Below are 24,173 nucleotides of genomic sequence, written 5' to 3' on the forward strand. Positions count from 1 at the left end.
ATTGTTTAGGAAGCCAGGAAAGAAAGTTTCAATAAAATATAGCACTAATTGTGCTGAATGATAAAGGTTCAACCAGATGAGAACTTAAAAAACAAACAAACAAAAAAATCCACCAGATTTGGTGATTAACAAATAACTCATCAGTGTCTCTGAGAGATTTTCAGGAAGATGAGAGAAAATCCCTGGAGGATTGTGGGGAATAGAGATCCACAACTGAGCTCAAATCATAGCTCTGCAGTTTATTAGCTGTACACCATTGGACAAGCTGCTTAACATACCTGAATCTCAATGTCCCTATTTGTAAAATGAAGATAGTATTATCATCTATTATGGTTGGTGTCAGAGTAAAGGGTAATTATGTAAAGTTTCTAGCACAGTGGCTGAACCTAAGCAGTCAGTAAATATCATTATTTTATGAACTGTTTACTTTTAGATTCTTATTCCTCATATAAGAGTGTCTACCTTAATAACATATGAAAGAGAGAAACAGGCCAGGCGCGGTGGCTCACGCCTGTAATCCCAGCACTTTGGGAGGCCGAGGCGGTGGATCACGAGGTCAGGAGATCGAGACCATCCTGGCTAACACGGTGAAACTCTAAACTTTAGTCTCTACTAAAAATGCAAAAATTAGCTGGGCTTGGTGGCGGGCGCCTGTAGTCCCAGCTACTTGGGAGGCTGAGGCAGGAGAATGGTGTGAACCCAGGAGGCGGAGCTTGCAGTGAGCCAAGATCGCGCCACTGCACTCCAGCCTGGGCGACTGAGCGAGAGACTCCGTCTCAAAAAAAAAAAAAAAAAGAAAGAAAGAGAACACAGACCTAAAACTTATTTCAAGGTAATACAGAGTAGTGAAAAATTAAAATTAAAAATAGGCCAGGCATGGTGGTTCAAGCCTGTAATTTCAGCACTTTGGGAGGCTGAGGCGGGCAGATCACTTAAGGTCAGAAGTTCGAGACCAACCTGGCCAATATGGTGAAACCCTGCCTCTGCCAAAAAATACAAAAGTTGGTCAGGTATAGTGGCATGAGCCTGTAATCCCAGCTACTTGGGAGGCTGAGGCAGGAGAATCATCTGAACTCGGGAGGTAGAGGCTGCAACGAGCCAAGATCGTGCCACTGCACTCCAGCCTGGGCGACAGAACAAGACTCCATCTCAAAAAACAAAAATAAAAAGTTTTGGTTTTTGCCTATTCAAAGCCAATAATGTGAAAAACCAGAAATATCCTTGTCATGACAAGAATGTGAAGAAAAGGGCATTTTCACACTATTGATGAGATGGTAAACCAGACTAGCTTATTTCTGAAGGAAATTTGGCAGTGTCCATGAACAAAAGGTCAAAAGGTACATATGCTTTGACCTAACAATTTTCCCTCTAGAAATATGTTATGAGCCGGGCGCGGTGGCTCACGCCTGTAATCCCAGCACTTTGGGAGGCTGAGGTGGGCGGATCACGAGGTCAGGAGTTCGAGACCATCCTGGCCAACATGGTGAAACCCCCCTCCCCCCCCGTCTCTACTAAAAATACAAAAAATTAGCCGGGCGAGGTGGCGGGTGCCTGTAGCCCAGCTACTCGGGAGGCTGAGGCAGGAGAACGGCGTGAATCTGGGAGGCGGAGCTTGCAGTGAGCTGAGATCGCACCACTGCACTCCAGCCTGAGCGACAGAGCGAGACTCCGTCTCAAAAAGAAAAATAAAAAGAAATATATTATGAAAATGTGCCTAAAAGTATCCATGGACACAGAAAAAGGTTCTCTCTGACATAATAAAAAAACTGAATGCACATCATTGAGGACTGGTTAAATGAAGTATAATGTGTATTTTGTAAAATTATAAAATACAGCCACAATATAAAAGGAGAAATTGTCCCTACTTCATATCCTTTCTCTATTATTGAATTTTGTCTGACAGAGCTTCCATTGCCCTTTTTTTTTTTTTTTTTTTTTGAGACGGAGTTTTGCTCCTGTTGCCCAGGCTGGAGTGTGACAGCATGATCTCAGCTCTCCACAACCTCCACCTCCTGGGTTCAGGCAATTCTCCTGCCTCAGCCTCCCGACTAGTTGGGATTATAGGCATGCGCCACCAAGCACAGCTAATTTTGCATTTTTAGTGGAGACGGGGTTTCTCCATGTTGGTCAGGCTGGTCTCGAAGTCCTGACCTCAGTGATCCACCCACCTCGGTTTCCCAAAGTGCTGAGATTACAAGCGTGAGCCACTAAGCCCGGTCACTTCCATTACTTTTTTAACTTAAAAAAGATGTAATTGGCCAGGTGCAGTGGCTCACACCTGTAATCCCAGCACTTTGGAAGGCCAAGAGGGGCAGATTACGAGGTCAGGAGATCGAGACCATCCTGGCCAACATGGTGACACCCGTACCTACTAAAATACAAAAAATTAGCTGGACATGGTGATGCGCATCTGTAGTCCCAGCTACTCGGAAGGCTGAGGCAGAGGAATCGCTTGAACCTGGGAGGCGGAGATTGCAGTGAGCCAAGGATGCCACTGCACTCCAGCCTGGTGACAGAGAGAGACTCCATCTCAAAAACATAAATATATATACACAAAATAATTTTTAATTTAGTATACTGGTTTTTAGATATACACAACATTCTTTATAATGCAATGCTTTCTCACAAGAGAAATGTTTGTTCCTTTTAATGTCAAAGTTTAGCACATATTAGATTCTCTGTCCTAAGTAATACAATCTTGCCACATCAGCTGATGCCTAAATTATTCACTGGCCACTGAACTGGCACTCTTCCATGGTAGCACACATGCTGTTAATAACATTCAGGGTGCTGAGTTCCATTCACAGGAAAATGCTGAAGACTCAGAACAAATAGGTACACACATTTTGAAGTGTGTGAGGTCAGGAAGGACATCTAATCCATGACACCATTACATTCTATTGACACAGTACATTCATGAAGCTATATGTGCTTTTAAAACAAAGCTACATATATAGCACAAGGAAAAAACTAATAACCTTTGACATTAAAGGTTTTTATTCCAAAAATTTTTAAACCACCACTAAGGTCTTCTTTTAACCTACGAGTAACTACAGTCAGCCTTCTGTACCTGTGGGTTCTACACTCATGGTCTTAACCAACCACAGATTAAAAAATGGATGATCATATCTGTACAGAATACATACAGACTTTTTTTCCTTGTAAATATTCCCTAAACAATACAGTATAACTGTTTACAAAGCACTTACATTATATTAGGCATTATAATAAGTAATCTAGATTATTTAAAGTATACAGGAAACAGTGCATAGTTTACGTGGAAATACTATGCCGTTTTACACAACGGACTTACGTGTCTGTGGATTTTGATATCCTTGGGGGGTCCTGGAACCAATCCCTCAGATATCAAGGGACGACCACATCGAATGGATGTATAAACAATTCTTAAATACAGTCATTAAAACCTGATATAAAATGACAGATCAGCCTAGTTTGCATGGTATTATATCTACTACATATTTTACAGCTACAGTGTACAGAATTAAATAAACTCACTTTGTGACCAAGCCTTAAAAAATGTTTTTGCCCTATGCCTGACCAGTATTCTTTAACATCTATGTATTACTGCCTTACAATCTAATGTCACACATAAGGAAAGAGGATAGAAATACATGCTTTAACTCATTAATGTACAAACATATAAAATTAAGTAGCCTCCTCAAAAGTCACATATAAAAATCAGTAATAACATTAAGATTAAAATTCAGAGCTCCTAGTCTACTCGTTCTATGCAGATTTGATTATATTATTATTCTTATCTTCTTCATATTACTGAAATCACTTACTGAATCAAATGCACTGGTTTACCATTATATAAAAAGAAGTAAGTGGCCAGGAAGCAGAGCTTACAGTGAGCCAAGATCGTGCCACTCACTGCACACCAGCCTGCTGACAGAGCAAGACTCCCGTCTCAAAGAAAAAAAAGAAAGAAAGAAAGAAATAAGTGGCCGGGTGCAGTAACTCATGCCTGTAATCCCAGAACTTGGGAGGCCGAGGTGGGTGGACCACTTGAGGTCAGGAGTTCGAGACCACCCTGGCCACATGGTGAAACCTCTTCTCTACTAAAAATACAAAAATTAGCCAGGTATGATGGCAGGCACCTCTAATCCCAGCTATTTGGGAGGCTGAGGCAGGAGAATCATTTGAACCAGGGAGGCGAAGGTTGCAGTGAGTAGGGATTGTGCCACTGCATCCCAGCCTGGGAAACAGTGAGACTTCCCCTCAAAAAAAAAAAAAAAAAAAGTAAGGAATTATCATAGAGAAGTTCATTGGACAGAATTAGTATGGATTCATTAAAATGTAGAAAATGATTAGATGTGAAACATGATACCATTTTTCATTTCAGGAAGGGAGGGAAGTTAGGGAAAAAATGGGAAGGAAGGAACCTAGAAGTTACTAGTGTCCAGGCACACAGGAATCATGGAATTCTGGAACTGAAAGGGATTCTAGATAACCTTCACAGGATCTAACACTTTAGATAGCTACATTGATTACAATGCTGTTTCCAAATGAATAGAATTTAGTACATGGTAAAGTAGTAGTATTGCTTCTCCCTCTCCCTCTTTCTAAGGAGTTTAATTCCTTAGGTACTGTACAGGTCTCCTGAGTCACACAAATTTTTGGTTTCCCAGTACATATAAAAGTACTTAAGAGACTTATCTAAAATATATTCCCATGGCACAGAGCCCAAGGACAATGTTCTAAGCAAGGTACTGTACTGTACTGTGTGTGTGTGTGTGTGTGTGTGTGTGTGTGTGTGTGAGAGAGAGAGAGAGAGTCTCACTATGTTGCCCCGGCTGAAGTACAGTGACACAATCACAATTCACTGCAACCTTGATTTCCTGGGCTCAAGCGATCTTCCCACCTCAGCATTCCAGGTAGCTGACAGGTAGATCCTCACACCTCAGCCTCCCAGGTAGCTGAGATTACAGGTGTGCTCCACCATGCCCAGCTTCTTTTTTTTTTTTAATAGAGATGGGGTCCCAATATGTTGCCCAGGCTGGTCTTGAACTTCTGGGCTCAGGCAATCCTCCCTCTTTGGCCTACCAAAGTGCTGAGATTACAGGCATGAGACACTACACCTCGCCATTAGTTCTGATTTTTAGAAACATGTTAATTTTGCACATGGTGGAATCAATCAATCAACAAGGACATGGGAGACCCAAAATGGAATACAAACAGAAACAAATGAACTTAACTATATTTCAAAAATAATAACATAATCACACTGAAGGTGGGAGAGAAGGAGTTTGGGGAGAAACTAACCTAGGTAACTTTGGAACACAGTATTTTGACTACATACTCCAAGTCTCAGGCTAAAGAATAAAAGAGCTGCAAATAAATGTTGTACTCTAGTTACTAAATTAGGAGTGGCAGGGGTGAACAATTCTAAAACTACTTTAAATGTATTCTAAAATTGAGCAAATAAGTAACATATTGTGCCTAATGACAGCCTATTTCTTGGTGTCAAATGAGGGATTATACATAAGAACGAACAAACTATCAGGTATCAAATTTTAATATATCAGCACGAATTTATGCTTTTAATACACAGACAGACATAGAAATATACACATAAAACCAGGTGTGGTAATTGTAGCACTTTGGGAGACCAACACTGGCAGATCACTTCAGGTCACCATTGACAACATGGCAAAACCCTGTCTCTACAAAACAATACAAAAATTAGACAGTCATGATAGCACGCACCTGAAGTCCCAGCTACTTCAGGTGAGAGGATCATATGAGCCCAGGGGATGGAGGCTGCAGTGAGCCAAGATCATGTCACTGTACTCTAGTCTGGGTGACTGAGTGAGACTCTCAAAAACACAGAACAAAAAAATACTCCACACATACACACCCACAAATACATCAACATACAGGCATACCTCAGAGATACTGCAGGTTTTGTTCCAGACCACCACAATAAAGCAAATACCCCAATAAGGTGAGTCACACAAATTTTTTGGTTTCCCAGTACATATAAAAGTTATGTTTACATTATACTGTAGTCTATTAAGTGTACAACAGCATTATGTCTAAAAAAATGTACAGACCTTAATTTAAAAATACTTGATAGCTAAAAAACGCTAATAGGTATCTGAACCTTCAGCAAGTTGTAATGCTTTTGCTGGTGGAGGGTCTCATCTTCAGGTTGATGGCTGCCGACTAATGAGGATGGTGGCTGCTGAAGGTTAAAGTGGCTGCAAGAAGTTCTTTTTTTTTGAGACAGAGTCTTGCTCTTGTCACCCAGGCTGGAGTGCATTGGTAAGATCTCTCAGCTCACTGCAAACTCCGCCTCCCGGGTTCAAGCGATTCTCCTGCCTCAGCCTTCCGAGTAGCTGGGATTATAGGAACCCACCACCACGCCCGGCTAATTTTTGTATTTTTAGTAGAGATAGGGTTTTGCCATGTTGGCCAGGCTGGTCTCGAACTCCTTACCTTGTGATCTGCCTGCCTCGGCCTCCCAAAGCGCTGGGATTATAGGCATGAGCCACCTCGACTGGCCTCTTTGTTTTCTTTTTTTTTCTTTTTTTTTTTTGAGATAAGGTCTCACTCTGTCACCCAGACTTGGCTGAGTGCAGTGGCACAATCTCTGCTCACTGCAACCTCTGCCTCCCAGGCACAAGCAATCCTCCCACCTCAGCCTCCAAGAAGCTAGGACTACAGACACACACCAAGCTCAACTAATTTTTGTGTTTTTGTAGAGATGAGGTCTCGCGACGTTGCCCAGGCTGCTCTCCAACTTCTGCTTCTGGACTCAAGTGATCCTCCCACCGCAGTCTCCCAAAGTGCTAGGATTACAGGAGTGAGCCACTGCATCCAGCCAACGATGTCTTAAAGACTACAGTAAAGTTTGCCACATTGATTTGCTTTTTCACGAAAGACTTCTCTATAGCATGCGATGCTATTTAATGATGTTTTACCCACAGGAGAACTTCTTTCAAAATTGGAGCCAATTCTCTCAAACCTTGCTGCTTGCTGGCTTTATCAACTAAGTCGATATAATAGTCTAAATCATTTGCTATTATTTCAATAACGTTCACAGCATCTTCATCAGGATTAGATTCCATCTCAAGAAACCACTTTCTTTGCTCATCCAAAAGAAGCAACTCATCTAGGCCAGGCGCAGTGGCTCACACCTATAATCCCAGCACTTTGGGAGGCCGAGGCAGGTGGATCACTTGAGGTCAGGAGTTCAAGACCAGCCTGGCCAACACGGTGAAATCCAGTCTCTACTAAAAACACAAAAATTAGCCAGGCATGGTGGCAGGTGCCTATTAATTCCAGCTACTTGGGAGGCTGAGGCACAACTGCTTGAACCCAGGAGGCAGAGGTTGAAGCGAGCCAAGATCGTACCACTGCACTCCAGCCTGGGCAACACAGACTCCATCTCAAAACAAACAAAAAATAAGAAGCAATTCGTCAATTTTTCAAGTTTAATTGTGAGATTGTAGCAAGTCAGTTCCATCTTCAGGCTCCACTTCTAATTCTACTAACAGTTCTCTTGCTGTTTCCACCACATCTGCGGTTACTTCCTCCACTGAAGTCTTGAACCCCTCAAAGTCATCCATGAGGGCTGGAATCAACTTCTTCCAAATTCCTGTTAATGCTGCCATGAATCATGAATGCTCTTAATGGCATCTACAATAATAAATCCTTTCCAGAAGGTTTTCAACTTACTTTGCCCAGATGCACCGGAGGAATTACTATCTATAGCAGCTATGGCCTTACCAAACATATTTCTTAAAGAATGAGACTTGAAAGTCAAAATGACTCCCTGATGCATGCATGGGCTGCAGAATGGATGCTGTGTTAGCAAGCATGAAAACATTATTCTCCCTATATATCTCCATCAGAGCTCTTGGGTGACCAGGTGCCTTGTTAATAAGCAGTAATAAATATTTTGAAATCTTTCTGTCTGAGCAGTAGGTCTCAACAGTAAGCTTAAAATATTCAGTAAACCGTGCTGTAAACAGATATGCTCTAATCCAGGCTTTAGTATTCCATTTCTAGAACACAGGCAGAGTCAAGGCAGAGTCGATTTAGCGTAATTCTAAAGGGCTCTGGGATTTCCAGAATGGTAAATGAGCATTGGCCGTAACTTAAAGTCACCAGCTGCATTATCCCAACAAAAAAGTTAGCCTGTTCTGGCTGGGTGCAGTGGCTCGCACCTGTAACATCAGCACTTTGGGAGGCCAAGGAGGGAGGATCACTTGAGGTCAGGAGTTCAAGACCAGCCCAGCCAACATGGTGAAACCCTGTCTCCACTAAAACATAAAAATTAGCTGGGCATGGTGGTGTGCCCCTGTAATCCCAGCTACTTGGGAGGCTGAGGCAGGAGAATCGCTTGAACCTGGCAGGTAGAGGTTGCAATGAGCCAAGATAACACCACTGCACTCCAGCCTGAGCGACGGAGCAAGACTCCATCTCAAGTTTAAAAAAAAAAAAAAAAAAAAGGTAGCCTGTTCTTTGAAGTTCTGAAGCCAGGCATTGACTTCTCTCTAGCTATGAAAGTCCTAGATGGTATGTTCTTACAATACAAAGCTGTTTCATCCACTTTAAAAATCTGTTGTGTAGTGTAGCCACCTTCATCAATGATCTCAGCTACATCTTCTGCATCAGCACTTGCACTTCTATGTTATGGAGTGGCTTGTTTCCTTAAAACTCATGAATCAACCTCTGCTACTTTCCATCTTTTCTTCTACAGCTTCCTCACCTTTCTCCACTTCCACAGAATTGAAGAGAGGGCATGGCTCTGGCTTAGAGTTTGGCTTAAGGTAATGTTGTGACTAATTTGATCACTTATCCAGACCACAAAAATCTCTTCCAGACGGCGCGGTGGCTCACATCTGTATCCCAGCACTCTGGGAAGCCAAGGCGGGCGGATTACCTGAGGTCAGGAGTTCAAGACCAGCCTGGCCAACATGGCAAAGTCCCATCTCTACTAAAAATACAAAAATTAGCCAGGCGTAGTGGTGCGCACCTGTAATCCCAGCCACTCGGGAGGCTGAGGCAGGAGAACTGCTCCAACCCAGGAGGCAGAAGTTGCAGTGAGCCAAGATTGGGCCACTGCACTCCGGCCTGGGCGACAAGAGTGAGAGACTCCATCCAAAAAAAAAAAAAAAAAAAAATTCTCTTCCATATCAGCAATAACACTGTTTTGCTTTTTCACCATTTACTACTTACTGGAGTAACACTTTTATTTTCCTTCAGGAACTTTTCCTTTGTATTCACCACTTGACTGGCACAATAGACCTAGCTTTCAGCCTGCCTTGGCTTTCCACATGCCTTCCTCACTAAGCTTAATTATTTCTAGCTTTTGATTTAAAGCGAAAGACATGAGATCTTCCTTTCTCTAAGAATACTGAGAGGCCACTTCAGGGTTATTAACTGGCCTAACTTCAATACTGTTGTGTCTCAGGTAATAGGGAGGACAGAGGAGAAGGAGAGACCAAGGATCAGCTGGTTGTTAGAGCAGTCGGAGCTGACACATTTATTACATTCACCATTTCATACGGGCGCAGTTTGTGGTGTCCCAAAACAATTATAATAGTAACATCAAAGACCACTGATCAAAGATCATTGTAACAAATATAATAATAAAGTTTGAAATATCATTAATTACCAAAAAGTGACATAAAACGAGCACATGCTGTTGAGAAAATAGCACCAACAGACCTGACGCAAGGTTGCCACAAACCTTCAATTTGTAAAAAGCATGTATATGTGAAATGCAATAAAGCAAAACACGAAAGCAAGGTATGCCTCTATATTTTCTAACTTTGCCACTCAAAAGGTCTAAAAGAAGTAATATCCTAGTACCAATGAGCACACCTGGCCTGTGTCCAGGTCCTGTTTTCCAAAAGCCATTCTCCAGTAAAAGGAACAAGTGCTCCTTAGAGCTCCAATCCAAGGGCTCGACAGAAAAAGCACAAGGTAAGTCAGAATATCTGTGGTGCCAGAAAGTAAACCCTGAAGGAAGGATTGGGACATACCACAAGGACACTGGAGTAAGCCTAAAGAAAGATGCTCTCTCTGAACCATCTGGGATAATTTGCTGAACAAAACAAAGAATGACGAGTGATATTTACAACCCATTGAATTAACAAAAATCTATGAGTCCACACTTAAAGAAAGGAAGGGAGGGGAAAAAAGCTCTTACTTGTGGAAGAATGCCTAACAGAGGAACTACAGAATTAGAAAACCATTTGGCAAACCTCAGTTGTTTAAGGCCAAACTCATCAACAATGCTCAAATTGGTCAGTGAATATAAGATGAGAAATAGTATACATGAATAGTCTCAAAGTATCTCTCCACAAGATATTGTACTTGTTAGTCACAAAGAAAAAACATGGTAACTTTATAGTGAGAAAAACCTGGCAGTTACATCACCTCGACCAAGTGATCAAAGTTGCCTTACCAATAATGGGACAAATTGACATCATGCGCCTCTCAATATGTGTGGACACAACAGCAGTTCTGTAAAGTTCCTGCCAAAAGTGCAAAACCTGAATCCAATCGTGAGAAAACATCAGCCATAAGCAAACTGAGGAACAGTCTACAAAATAACTGGCCAGTACGCTTCAAAAGCATCAGAGGCATGAAGGCAAAGAAAGACATAAGGAGCTGCTGCAGCTGTCGGGCCTTAAGCAGAGTGCTATGTGAACAAGGTTCTGCACAGGTGTGCTGACTCCGACCAAAGGCGGAGCCTACGCCCTAAGGTTTCATAACGACGCAACATAAGCTCGAATTCACATTTCATTGCAAGGCTTTCACAGCCAACCAATCATGCAAACAATACTCAACACAGAGGCAGAAGAAAAGGGGGCTGTGAGGAACCAAGCACAACCCTTGGCTAGGGAGACCAACATGCAAACAGATGAGCCGAACGGTCCCGAAGTCCTTCGGACGTCCTGGGTGGGGATGGGGTGGAGTTGTGGGGGTAGTGGCTGCTTCTCTCCGGGTGGCAGCAGATGCCAAAATCGGGAGAAAGCTTCAGAGCTCTCCTGGGCACAGCCTCTAAAAGCGTCTCGAGCAAGGCCTGGTCCTGGCACATTTTATGATCCTCCCAAATGGGTCTATTCTCATTATCTCAGCCACCTTTCACTTTCTATGTGTTCGCTTCAGGTCTCAGGTGGTACCCGGTGAGGGCAAGTGTTGTCACAGCAGTCCATTCTCCCAAATGGGTCTATTCTCATTATCTCAGTCACCTGTGCTTTCTATGGGTTCGTGTCAGGTCTCAGGTGCTACTCGGTCAGGGCAGGTGTTTTCACAGCAGTCCATTATATATGTTTATTGCTGGGGGGAGTGGGGGTGACTTTGCTGTGAGCTCAATGCTACTTGATATGAGTGACCCCATTTTGAGACATCAGAATCACATCATTATGATATATCACCAGATTAGAGGACACTAATGAGACAGGACAAGTAATGTAACATGTGATGAAGGACTGAATTCTGAGCAAGAAAAAAAGGTCCATTAGTGGGACAGTTGGCAAAATCTAAATAAAGTCAGTAAATTAGCTAACAGTATTGAATTGCTTTTAATTTCGTTAAAACTAAATTGCTATTGAATAGTTTAAATACAGGCCCAGCACGCTTGCTCAGGACTGCAGTCCCAGCTACTCAGGAGTATGAGGCAGAAGGATTGCTTGGGCCCAGGAGTTTGACGCTGCAGTGAGCTATGACTGCACCACAGCACTCCAGCCTGGGCCACAAAGCAATACCCTGTCTTTAAAAAAAAAAAAAAAAAATAGTTTAAACAGTTCATCAAATCAATAATACTGAACTGATGTTAACGGATGAGATTTTGATAACTGTACTGAAGTTATGCAAGAGAATGTCCTTATGTTTAGGAAATGTACACTGAAGCATTTAGAGGTAAAGCAGCTTCATATCAAACTCTGTAGGAAAAGGTAGGTGGGTGGGTAGGTGAGTGTGGGCATGTGGGTGTGTAAAGAGAGAATGATTGATGAAACTAGGGTGGTCAAATACTAACATTTGAAACATTGGGGAATCTGGATGAAGGATAACAGGAATCCTTCGTACTATTTTTACAACTTTTTTGTATGCCTAAATTTACTTATTGTGTATGTTGTAGATAATTTCAACATAAAAATTAAAGAAAAAAGGAACCAAAAAAGTTTGAGCTCCTCTTGTCCTCTCTCCTTGCTCCAACTACTTTTTTTTTTTTTTTTTTTGAGAGGGAATCTCGCTCTGTTGCCCAGGCTGGAGTGCAATGGCGCGATCTCGGCTCACTGCAACCTCCGCCTCCCGGGTTCAAGCGATTCTCCTGCCTCAGCTTCCCTTGCCACCACGCCTGGCCAATTTTTGCATTTTTAGTAGAGATGGGGTTTTACCATGCTAGCCAGACTGGACTCAAACTCCCAATCTCAGGTGATCCGCCTACCTTGGCCTCCCAAAGTGCTGGGATTACAGGTGTGAGCCATGGCACTCAGCCTCTCCAACTACTTTTTTTTTGTTCTTTGTCTACCCATTAGATTGCAAATACCATAAAAGCAGAGACTCGTTTTGTTCTCCTCCTGTACAAGCAGCACCAAGCACCACACTTTACATTTTAGAGGCACTAAATATTTTGATATTTAACCTTGGACCATATTACAGTTTCTATTCACATCTTTTCACTGACACAATTTTAATATATTCTACTGCTGAATGTATACATAAAATGTGATATATATCTATACAATGGTTTATTGTTGACAATAAAAAGAAGTATTGATACATCCTACAACATGGATGAACCTTGAAAACATTACGTTAAGTGAAAAAAAGAAGCCAATCAAAAAGGACCATCTATTGTATGGTTACATGTATATGACACGTCCAGAATAGATGATCTACACAGGCAGCAAGTAGATTAGTATTTGCTCAGGGCTGGGGGTGATGGGCAGAGTGGGGAACAATGGCTAAAAAGCACAGGGGCTTTTTTTGAGGGTAATGTAAATATTCTAAAATTGTGTCAGGTGAGAAATAATTTGGCCAAAAGAATTTTTAACTTAAAATTTTAATTGATTGTGCTGATGGCACAACTATAAATATACTAAAAGCCATTAAATTATACACTTTAAATGAATGAATTTCAATGTATGTAAATTATATCTCAATAAAGCTGTTTTTAAAAACAAAAACAAAAAAAAAAAACTTAAGAGCTCTGCTAGAATTTTTAATAGTAGGCCTGATACATGTAGTCATCTGTGTCTATGTAAAGTCTTTTATATAGTAAAGTACTATACATTTGCAGCCACAGGTATGACATTGAAAACCACTTCATTTGGCTGGGCGCGGTGACTCATGCCTATAATCCTTTGGGAAGCCGAGGTGGGTGGATCACGAGGTCAGGAGATAGAGACTATTCTGGTTAACACGGTGAAACCCCGTCTCTACTAAAAATACAAAAAAATTAGCTGGGCGTGGTGGCAAGGGCCTGTAGTCCCAGCTACTCAGGAGGCTGAGGCAGGAGAATGGTGTGAACCCGGGAGGCAGAGCTTGCAGTGAGCCGAGATTGCGCCACTGCACTCCAGCCTGGGTAACAGAGCGAGACTGTCTCAAAAAAAAGAAAACCATTTCATTTTAGAATTTCCTAATCTTCTATTAAAACTAAACTCAACTGACAACCTTGTATTTGTCTAATAAAGATTCCCAAACAACTACTTTATGATATACAAAAGAAATTACCAACAATTTCATCCCAATGCTGAGCTTTTTTTAGGTTAAGAGTAGCTTAGTGAGAGAAAATGCTTAAGAACAGTCAACCCTAGCTCCTTCTCTGCTCTGCTCTCAAGGGTCATTCTGGGGTCATCTCTCCCCTAGAAGTCTTCCCTGCCCCTCAGATCAGGCTAAGTGCGCTCCTTTGGGTTCATATATCACCCTGCACACATCTCTCCACCCTGGCATTTCTCGAAGCAAACTGTTTTTCCCCTCCATTAAATGATGAAATTAATCAAATAAATTAATGAACATATATAAATCACCTTTGTATTCTTAGCACCTAGCACAGTACCAGCACCCAAAAAGACCTAACAAAAGTTGTAAAGTTAAACTTACAGTGTGAATTTGAACCTGTTTGACTTATGTTAAGTCCCAGTTTTCTCCTTATCAAAGAGTAATGCCGCCCAGTAACTAACTCATAGAGAAGTGAGAAACAAACTAGAAAATATAACGAAAGGCACTTTGAAAAAATGATGCATTATACATACACAGTGTTTCATTATAAAGAACCCTATGTAAAATATTAGTTATTATTTTATGGGTCTTCCTGTGTAGCTTAATTTTGTTACAGAAACTTTGATACTTCTGGATCTAAGAAGGCATGAGAGGTAAGGATGCCATGAAAGAATAAATATATCTAAATTAACTGTTTATCATTACATACCTTTTTGTTAACTATTACATGCAAAACAGCATTTTTTAAAACTCAATAGCAATTAAAGGTAAATTACTCAGTAGAGTAGCAAAGAATATAACTGCTACAGAGGTTTTTACAGCCCACTTTCCTGTCTCTGTGTTCTGAAATGACTCAGAATCACAGGCTAAAATTCTATATTAAACAAAAAAAAAAAAGAAAAACAAACTCATGACCTGAATGTTGCCACCACACCTCATAAATACAGCACCTTCTGCGGCTAAAGCCTTTTATGCATTTAAGAGCCCTACGTGTTCTTGACAGAAACCATACTCAAGCAGCTGAATTTAGAACATGCTGACCTTAAGCAAATCAATGCCCTTAGCATGTACTTCTGGCTTGTATCACTGCAAGAGTTAGACAGCCTCACCATCTATAGTAGTCAACAATTTCTGGCCACTGTCCCCTGTCTATTTTAAGATATCCCTACTACACTTCTGTGTTGTACAAAGAAATAGAATAACACATAAACCTGTGTTTAAACACAAATAGTTTACCTCAGAAATCAGGATATGTGCATTCCTACTGTGCTTTGCTCAAAAATATTTAATTTGGTTAGTTTCCACTTCCTGCTTTCATTTATGAAATAAAAAATATTTTAACAAAAATTGAAAAATCAAGTATAAGACACTTTAGCTTACTGCCTAATCAGATTTGTAAGTAACGTAGTCATCAACTAGGCCAGAATTGTCAGGGTCCCAAATAAAGTACAAACAAACACTTAAAGAGAGTAATGGTATCTGCCATTTTCTTGCAAAATTACACTAGATATTAAAACAGTACATCATTAAGGACTACAATATATTTTCACCAATATACCTTAATATTTACTAAGTCTGCAAACACTTGAATCTAAATGACATAAAATCTATTTTTAGTTTTTTATCCAGGCAACATCAACCAAAATGCCTGCACTAGTCTTTGTTTACAAATAAGAGCCTTTTGTTTTTCACTCTAAACCCAGAGCCTGTAATTTAGCATCGCAACTGTATAGCTTCTGAACATCAGGTAAATTATTTACCTGAAATTTATATATAAATACAAATTAGAAACTACTAAACTATTTAGTAATTACTCAGATTTTCTTCATTCCTAATACAAAGGCTAGTATTTGTGCAAAGGCCTAATGCTAGAAACCAGTATCATAAAATATTTAGCATTTTAGATTGCTTTTTAAGGGATTTCCTTTATTCCCTTGAAAGATTTGGTAAACCAATAGACATTCTCAAGTATTAAAAAAAAAAAAAAAAGACTTTTTTTTTACTCTAGTGGAAAAGATTTCAAATAAAGAAAATGAGGCAATTCTGATATGCAGAATAATGCAGGACCCAAATGAAGTGAAGTCATTTACTAGCAAGTGAACTAAATATAGAGCCCAAGCAGCTGAAGCCTGGGAGTTTATATAATATGCTAGCTCACTACTAAAAGCTCTCAAAACAGAATCCATAGAGTACCAAGGGAAAGAAAAAAACAAAAACTACTATTCTTCTAATACTGTTAAATAAGATTTTACAGTTTTTTTCCAGAAAAAAGCTAATCTCGTATATTGAAAAAAATCTTTTGGGGAGCAGAGATATCTAGTAAATCTAATTATGTGATACTAAGCAAGAGCTACTACCCTGCAACAACAGCAAATTTAAAATTCTAAATGATCTAAGAAGTTTTAATGGTATCTAGCACTCTACTACCAAAACCATACAATCAAGAATATACTAAGATAGATAGCCAAAAGAATGAAAGTCTATCAAAGAGATATCTACAATCCAGTGTTTACTGCAGCACTATTCACAATAGGCAAGATTTGGAATGAACCTAAGTGTCCATCAACAAATGAATGGATGAAGAAAATGTGGTATATATATACACAATGGATACAAAGAATGAGATCCTGTCGATTGCAACAACTTGGATGCAACTAAAGGGCATTATGCTACCTGAAATAAGCCAGGCACAGAAAGACAAAACTTCACAATGTTCTCACTCATATGTGGGAGCTAAAAATTAAAACAATTGAACTCATGGAGATAGAGAGTAGAATGATGGTTACCAGAGTCTAGGAAGGGTAGTAGATGGGGGCCGGGAGTAGGGATGGTTAACAGGTACAAATATATAGTTAGAATGAACAATATGTAGTATTCGATAGCACACCAGAGTGACCACAGTCAACAATAATTTATTGTACATTTAAAAATAAGTAAAGGAGTCTAACTGGAATGTTTGTAACACAAAGAAATGACAAATGCTTGAAGGAATGGATAGTCCATTTACCCTGATGTGATTATTATGCACTGCATGCCTATATCAAAATATCTCATATACCCCATAAATATATATACCTACTATGGACCCATAAAAATAAAAATAATGTTTTAAAAAAGAATATCCTAAAGGTATATCAGGCTGTTATTTCTAATTCCTAATACATAATTTATTTTTTTTAAGAGGGTCTCACTCTATCGCTCAGGCTGGAGTGCAGTGGCATTATCATAGCTCACTGCAGCCTCTAACACCTGGGCTCAAGGGATCCTCCTACGTCAGCCTCTTGAATAGCTAAGACTACAGGTATTTCCCATCATTCCTGGCTGATTATTTTTTTCTTTTTTTGGAGAGGCAGGGTTTTGCTCTGTTGCCCAGGCTGATCTTAAACTCTTGGCCTAAAGTGATCCTCCCACTTCCCAAAGTGCTAGGACTACAGGTGTGAGCCACTAAGCCCAGCTCTAACACATATTTTAATAAGCTTTACTAACACTAAGTGACATAAATGGGCAATTCCTTCTGATAACCTACTAGTAGGGCATATATTTAGAGTTGATTTGTGTAGGAGCTAATTAATTTCTCCTTTATTTTGTACTGGGCACTATAGCATATACTTGCAAGAAGGGTAATCAGGTACAGTGCAAAGGCAAATGCAGTATCAGAAAATACCCCTTGTTGGGTCTAAATTTATATCCCCCATGTTCTAAGCATTTCTAACAATAAACTGCATGAATGACCAATACTGGCAGATCCTGTATTTGTCTATATTTTATGGCAGGTCCATCATGTTGGAGCTCATAGGGCTGTAGCATATACCAATAACAAATTCATTCAGGCTTATATGAAAATAATTAATGCTCAAAGTTATCAAACTATGAATTCAAAGCCATTTTACACTCCAGAATGAGTTTTCAGTATTCTCAATCTTGGTAATCACTAGTTAGCCCCTCATACTATCTATTGTACGTCAGGCTAGTGTTACATTGTAGCACGTTATCAATACTTTACATGGGTATTATTTTCTTCTTTAACTTCCCCCCAGAACCAAGACCAAAATAGCATTACCCATAGCATATATGTGGACAGAACATAATAAAACTGGTTATGATCAGGTGACCTGAAGAGCCACGGGAAGGAAAAGAAATATATTTGTGTTTTGTTTTGTTTTTTGAGATGGAGTTTCACTCTTGTGGCCCAGGCTGGAGTGCAATGGTGCGATCTCAGCTCACTGCATCCCCCACCTCCTGGGTTCCAGTGATTCTCCTGCCTCAGCCTCCCAAGTTGCTGGGATTACAGATGCCCACCACCACGCCCACCTAATTTGTGTTATTTTTAGTAGAGATGGGGGTTTCGCCATGTTGGGCAGGCTGGTCTTGAACTCCTGACCTCAGGTGATCCACCTGCCTCGGCCTCCCCAAGTGCTGGGATTACAGGCATGAGCCAACGCACCCGGCTTTATATCTGAATCTTAAAATCATTAATCAGAATAACTTTCTGAATTCTTACACAGGTTGAGCATCCCAAATCCAAAAATCTGAAACTTTTTGGGCACTGACATGACACTTAAAGGAAACAAATTTTCAGATTTAGGGGTGCTTAACTAGTTGACAGTGCAAATATTCCAAAATCCAGAAAAATCTGAAATCCAAAACACTTCTGGCCCCAAGAGTTTCAGATAACGGCTACTCAAACCTGTATATAATTTTTCTAAATGTTCAGTTACATATGATTATGTCTCTAATAAACTATTTCTCTCAAGTACTGAAATGCCCAATGACATACACAAAAATTACTGTAAATACTTTCCAACATTTAAAGACCTCTGTTTGATCATTATTAATCACCTATCATTCCTTCGAGTCTTCCATTAAAAATAAAAATAACCAGATGTCTTTGGCATAGAATTTTGCAGTGGAGATTTCTATCCTGCTTGGGTAGATTTTATGTCTTGATTTTTTAAATCTCTTTAAAACAAACCTAAATTGATCTTCTCTTGATTTCCTTTTTAAACTGAATCAATCTCTTTTACCACAAACACACACAAAATTATTTCATTTGGCAGAAATTTAACATTTATTAATAAACAACCAAAAAGTATGGAGTTGTTACCTACCTGTAGTACCGAGATTGTAGATACGTTGAACAAACAGTCTTTGATACATGACTGGCCGACCCAAAGTCTATTACTTTAACCCTGTAAGGCTGCCGAACAGGATCCACCAACATAATATTCTCTGGTTTGAGATCAGCATGAATTAAACCAAGACTTTTCAATTTTTTCAGTGCAGTGGTCACTTGTTGAAGAATGGGCCGAATCACTTTTAGTGGCAGGGGACTAAATTTATTTTGTTTCAGAAAGTCATACAAGTTTTGTTCCAGCATCTCAAAAACTAAACAAGTATGGTTACGGTGCTGAAAGCATTCATAAGCTCGTACAAAGTTATATTCATCAGCATTCTCAGTACTGAGCCTTGCTAATATGCTCACTTCTATTTGACCTTGACGAGCATAAGAAGGATGATTTTTCAAAATTTTGATTGCTACAATTTCATTTGTCCCTCTTTTCCAGCATTTAACTACCTGGCCAAACGTGCCTCGACCAAGAAAATCAAGGACTTCGTAAGTATTTTTCATGGAGCATAAGACTTCATGCTGCACTAACTGATAGTCACCTTCTCCAGTGGTACAATTCTGTTTTGATCCTGTGGTAGTTGTCACAACTGTCACTGGATTTCCCATGTTGGTTTGCAACATTGCAGGAAGTATGGACAATTCATCGACAATCTGCATTGCGCTGCTATGATTATCCAACTCCTCACTCTTGCGCTTCAATCCACATCGCTGGGGGCCTTCTAGGAAATGCAATCTGTTTCGCCACGCCCCAATCTGAGGTGCCTGCACTTGAGCTTGCTGCGCCTGAGCTGTTATGACCTTTGTAGCACCTGCAGTGTTTTTCAAAACAACAGCACTTGTCTGCAATGAAAAGTTGTGTCCTCGAGGTCTATTAAATGGTATCTTTGTCTGAAAAGCACTACCCTTAGTGGGAGGATGAGAATTTCCAAAGTTTCTACCATTCACATAGGTCCGTGGATAGTTTCTTTCCTGGAATATACAACTGCTTGGCTCTACTTTGAGTTTCTTCACACTACAAAAGGCACTTGACTGAGTTTGATAAACATATGGTGGGTAGACCAAGACTTGTGAGGCCATACCTGCAAAAAAAAAAAAAAAAAAAAAAGGAAAGAAGAAATATTAATGTCAACAATTTTTTTTTCAATTTTAAATCTCAGGAAGAAAACTCTTAAGGGTTAATTAAATTCACAATTTGTAAAACAGTAATTAATTTCCACTAAGACGATTTTTTCCCTTGGAGAAGATAACTGTCTTTTTAATATCTCCATTTCAGTTAATTGATGCTTCAGATATTCTGAGTATTGCATAAAAAGTCTAAGAATAAAGAATCAAGTGCATTTAATTACTTAACAAATATTTACTGAGAAGCTGAAATGGCCAATATGCCCTAGAAACGGTGCCAACCTTTTCCCTCAAAAGAAAAGTACAGATCCCTGTAATCCTAGCACTTTGAGAGGCTGAGGCAGTTAGATCACTTGAGGTCAGGAGTTCGAGACCAGCCTGGCCAACATAGTGAAGAAACCCCAACTCTACTAATAATACAAAAATTAGCTGGGCGTGGTGGTGCATGCCTGGGGTCCCAGCTACTTGGGAGGCTGAGGCAGGAGAATCACTTGAACCCGGGAGGCAGAGGTTGCAGTGAGCCGAGATTGCACCACTGCACTTCAGCCTGTGAAACACAGCAAAACTCTGCCTCAAAAAAAAAGTACAGATCCTTTAACTGTACACATTTGACAAAAGTAAAACACTCTATTACCAAATTAAAATGTATGAACCAATGACAAGAAAAGAAAATATGCATTACATAAACATAGTTTATAGGTATATTTCTTAAACCTAAAGCCCAAGAATTGCCTCAGGAGGAAAAAAAATCTATGTCTGCTTTAACTATATATATAATATATATTATATATGTGTGTATATATTATATATGTATATTTATGTAATAAATATATCATATATACATATAGTACATATGATATATATGTATATACAATGTTTATGATATATGTACATATGTATATGTGTGTATATTATATGTATATATGTGTATATATTATAACATATGTATATATATTATATGTCTCAAAAAATATATGTATTTTTTGAGACAGAGTTTCGCTCTTGTCGCCCAGGCTAGAGTGCGGTACAATCTCAGCTCACTGTAACCTTGGCCTCTCGGGTTCAAGCGATTCTCCTGCCTTAGCCTCCCGAGTAAATGTGATTATAGGCATGCGCCACCACGCCTACTTTTTTTATTTTTAGTAGAGATGGAGTTTCACCATGTTGGCCAGGCTGGTCTTGAACTCCTTATCTCAGGTGACCCACCTGCGTCGGCCTCCCAAAGTGCTAGGATTATAGGCCGTGAGCCACCACGCCCCACCTATGGCAGGGATTTTAAATAAAATTAGGGTGCCCATTTCATGAATAGCTGATCCTACATTCTATTTACTAAATATATTATCCTTTGATCTTAAAAAGCATTATATTACAAAGACAAGTTAATGACTTTCTACCCAGTTATATTCATGTTCTCATTCTTCTCAATTTGTACTTTATTATATGGATATTCCTTTAAACTTCCTCCAAATAATATTGGAAAATATTTGAAATTTTCAAAGCATATTTTCAAATCAAATTTCAAATCATATTTGAAAAACAGATTTAAAATCATTCTCAAGTTCTCAAGGACTAAATGACATTCTATTTATTTTATGCCTGCATCCAAAAAGGATGTGATTTACTGAAGGTGAAATAGCCAACATTCTTACCACACAACCATTAAGTGTTTAATGATTTTATAAACATTATTTGATTCAGATATAACATAGATACGAAAGAGGATTCAGTTTTATTCTGGCATACTTAATTCTCCCCTATGACCTTATTTTACCAACTTAGAATTTATAAAATATGAAATCCACCTAGCAACTGCTGACCTATCTATAGGAACTTAAAACATATATACACATAAGAATGAATCCTCAGTACCATAGCTAGAAAAACTGATAATTACACAGGTGTTAGATCTGCCTTCCATCTACTTGGTCTGCCACAACAACATATAATAAACATGTACATCAAAACCACCATTTGATAGAATCATCACTTTAAGTAATACTCCATGTTTTCTACTTGTATAAAATTATCTTGGTAATTTTCCTAATGGTAAAATCCTAATACAAATGAACAAGTGTAAAAATAAGCTGAGAAACCAGATACAGGAACTTTGCATTGTGTTCTCTTAGTGCTTTTCTGCACATCTACCCTTTCTTCTTTCAACAAGGTCTCACCTAGGCTGCAGCGCAGTGGCACAATCATAGCTCACTGCAGCCTCCAACTCCTGGCCTAAAGTGATCCTCTCATCTTAGGCTCCCAAAATGCTGGGATTACAGGCATAAGCCACTGCACCCAGATTCACATCTACTATTGAACACTTTAAAAACTCTTTTAGATTTCAATCAAAGTAAAATAATATATCCTTGCTGAAGCCTTTCCAGAAACATATAAACTCACCCTCCAGGCAGGGGTGAGCATTCAGTGCTCTCACAGTAGTTCCTAAATTCTTCTCATTTTGCGATTACATTTCATTATATTGTAATTGTCAGTGTATATATCTGTCTTTCACACTAGATCTAAAGCAAAGTGCCAAGGATATAGAGTTGGTGTTCAATAAATGTTTGTTCGTTGGTTGGTTGAAATATCTTCATTTTCTACAATTTAAAAATCTGTATTATATTAACTATGTGGTCTCCTACTCTTGTAACAAATCACAAACATCAGTTCTTTAACTCAGAATCCACAGATTACCATCACAATCTGTAATATCTGTATTAAAAATAAGAGCAACTACCTACTGAGCACTTACTATGCAACAGTTTACCACTTTATTTACAATATTTTATCTAATCATAGCAATATCTTTCCAATTTGCTTTTAAGAAAACTAAAGTTGGCCAGGCGCAGTGGCTCATGCCTGTAATCTCAGCACTTTGGGAGGTCGAGGTGGGCAGATCACGAGGTCAGGAGTTCGACACCAGCCTGGCCAACGTGGTGAAGCCCCATCTCTACTAAAAATACAAAAATCAGCCAGGTGTGGTGGTGCACACATACAATCCTAGCTACTGGAGAGGCTGAGGCACAAGAATCGCTTGAACCCAGGAGCAGAGGTTGCAGTGAGCCAAGATCGTGCCACTGCACTCCAGCCTGGGCAACAGAGTGAGGCTCCATCTCCAAAAGAAAAAAGAAAAAAAAAGGAAACTGAAGTTTACCAAGACTAGGTAACTGGCCCATAGTCAATAGCTAAGGTATGGTAAAAGGAACAAGTAAATGCATGGCCTTTCAGATAAAAGGTGTAAATTTATACCTCCTTCAGCTTTCCTGTGCACAATCCACCACATTCCTAATTTGACTTGACCTTAATAAATCTGCTACAAAACCTTACTAGACAAATTAAGACTTGATGTTCATTCTGTAAGAGAAAATCATAAATTGAAATTCTGGAGTTTCGCCAGGCACAGTGGCTCATGCCTGTAATCCGAGCACTTTGGGAGTCCAAGGCGGGCGGATCACAAGGTCAGGAGATCAAGACTATCCTGGCTAACACAGTGAAACCCCATCTCCACTAAAAACACAAAAAATTAGCCGGGCGTGGTGGTGGGCACCTGTAGTCCCAGCTACTCAGGAGGCTGAGGCAGGAGAACGGCGTGAACCCAGGAGGCAGAGGCTGCAATGAGCTGAGATCACACCACTGCACTCCAGCCTGGGTGACAGAGTGAGATTCTGTCTCAAAAAAAAAAGAAATTCTGGAGTTCCAAACCATCTCATTGGCATCTACTGACATTTATTCCATACCTTTACTCAGAAGAGATCTTGAAACTCCATCAATTGATCGTTCTTTTAATGAAGAAAAACCACACTGAAAACTGCTAAATGTATCAAACTCATCCATTAAGGCACTTTTGTGAGGTTTCCAATCTTACCTGCAATAGTTTTTCTAAGAGACTAGGTCTCACTGTATTGCCCACTCTGGTCTTGAACTCCTGTTCTTAAATGATCCTCATACCTCAGCCTCCCAAGTAATCTCAAATAGATTATAGGTTCGAGCCACTGCACCCTGCTCGATAATTTAACATTGCCATAATTCTCCTAACTTATAAACCACTTCTGTAACCCATACCCATAGACTCAGAAAAAGAGATGATTAAATTCACAGATAATTTTTTTTTTTGAGACAGTCTCACTCTGTTGCCCAGGCTGGAGTACAGTGGCGTGATCATGGCTCACTGCAACCTCCACCTTCCAAGTTCAAGCAATTCTCCTGCCTCAGCCTCCCG

General features: G+C 39.8%; 1 protein-coding gene across 5 annotated transcripts in view; it reads right to left on the reverse strand.

Moving 5' to 3' along the window:
* Positions 1-24,173, reverse strand: part of HIPK3 (homeodomain interacting protein kinase 3) — a 95,037-nt gene that overhangs the window by 44,540 nt on the left and 26,324 nt on the right. For 4 of the 5 annotated variants that reach the window (XM_010358349.2, XM_010358353.2, XM_010358354.2 and 1 more), the window contains exon 2: positions 18,819-19,917. In XM_010358349.2, coding sequence (XP_010356651.1) covers positions 18,819-19,915 — 1,097 coding nt within the window. In that variant the 5' untranslated portion in view covers positions 19,916-19,917. Of the gene's footprint in view, positions 1-18,818; positions 19,920-24,173 lie in introns of those variants that run through there. The other variant, XM_010358351.1, reaches the window with a different exon arrangement.

This window comes from Rhinopithecus roxellana, chromosome 15, assembly GCF_007565055.1.
Source record: "Rhinopithecus roxellana isolate Shanxi Qingling chromosome 15, ASM756505v1, whole genome shotgun sequence".
NCBI classification, from domain to species: Eukaryota; Metazoa; Chordata; class Mammalia; order Primates; family Cercopithecidae; genus Rhinopithecus; species Rhinopithecus roxellana.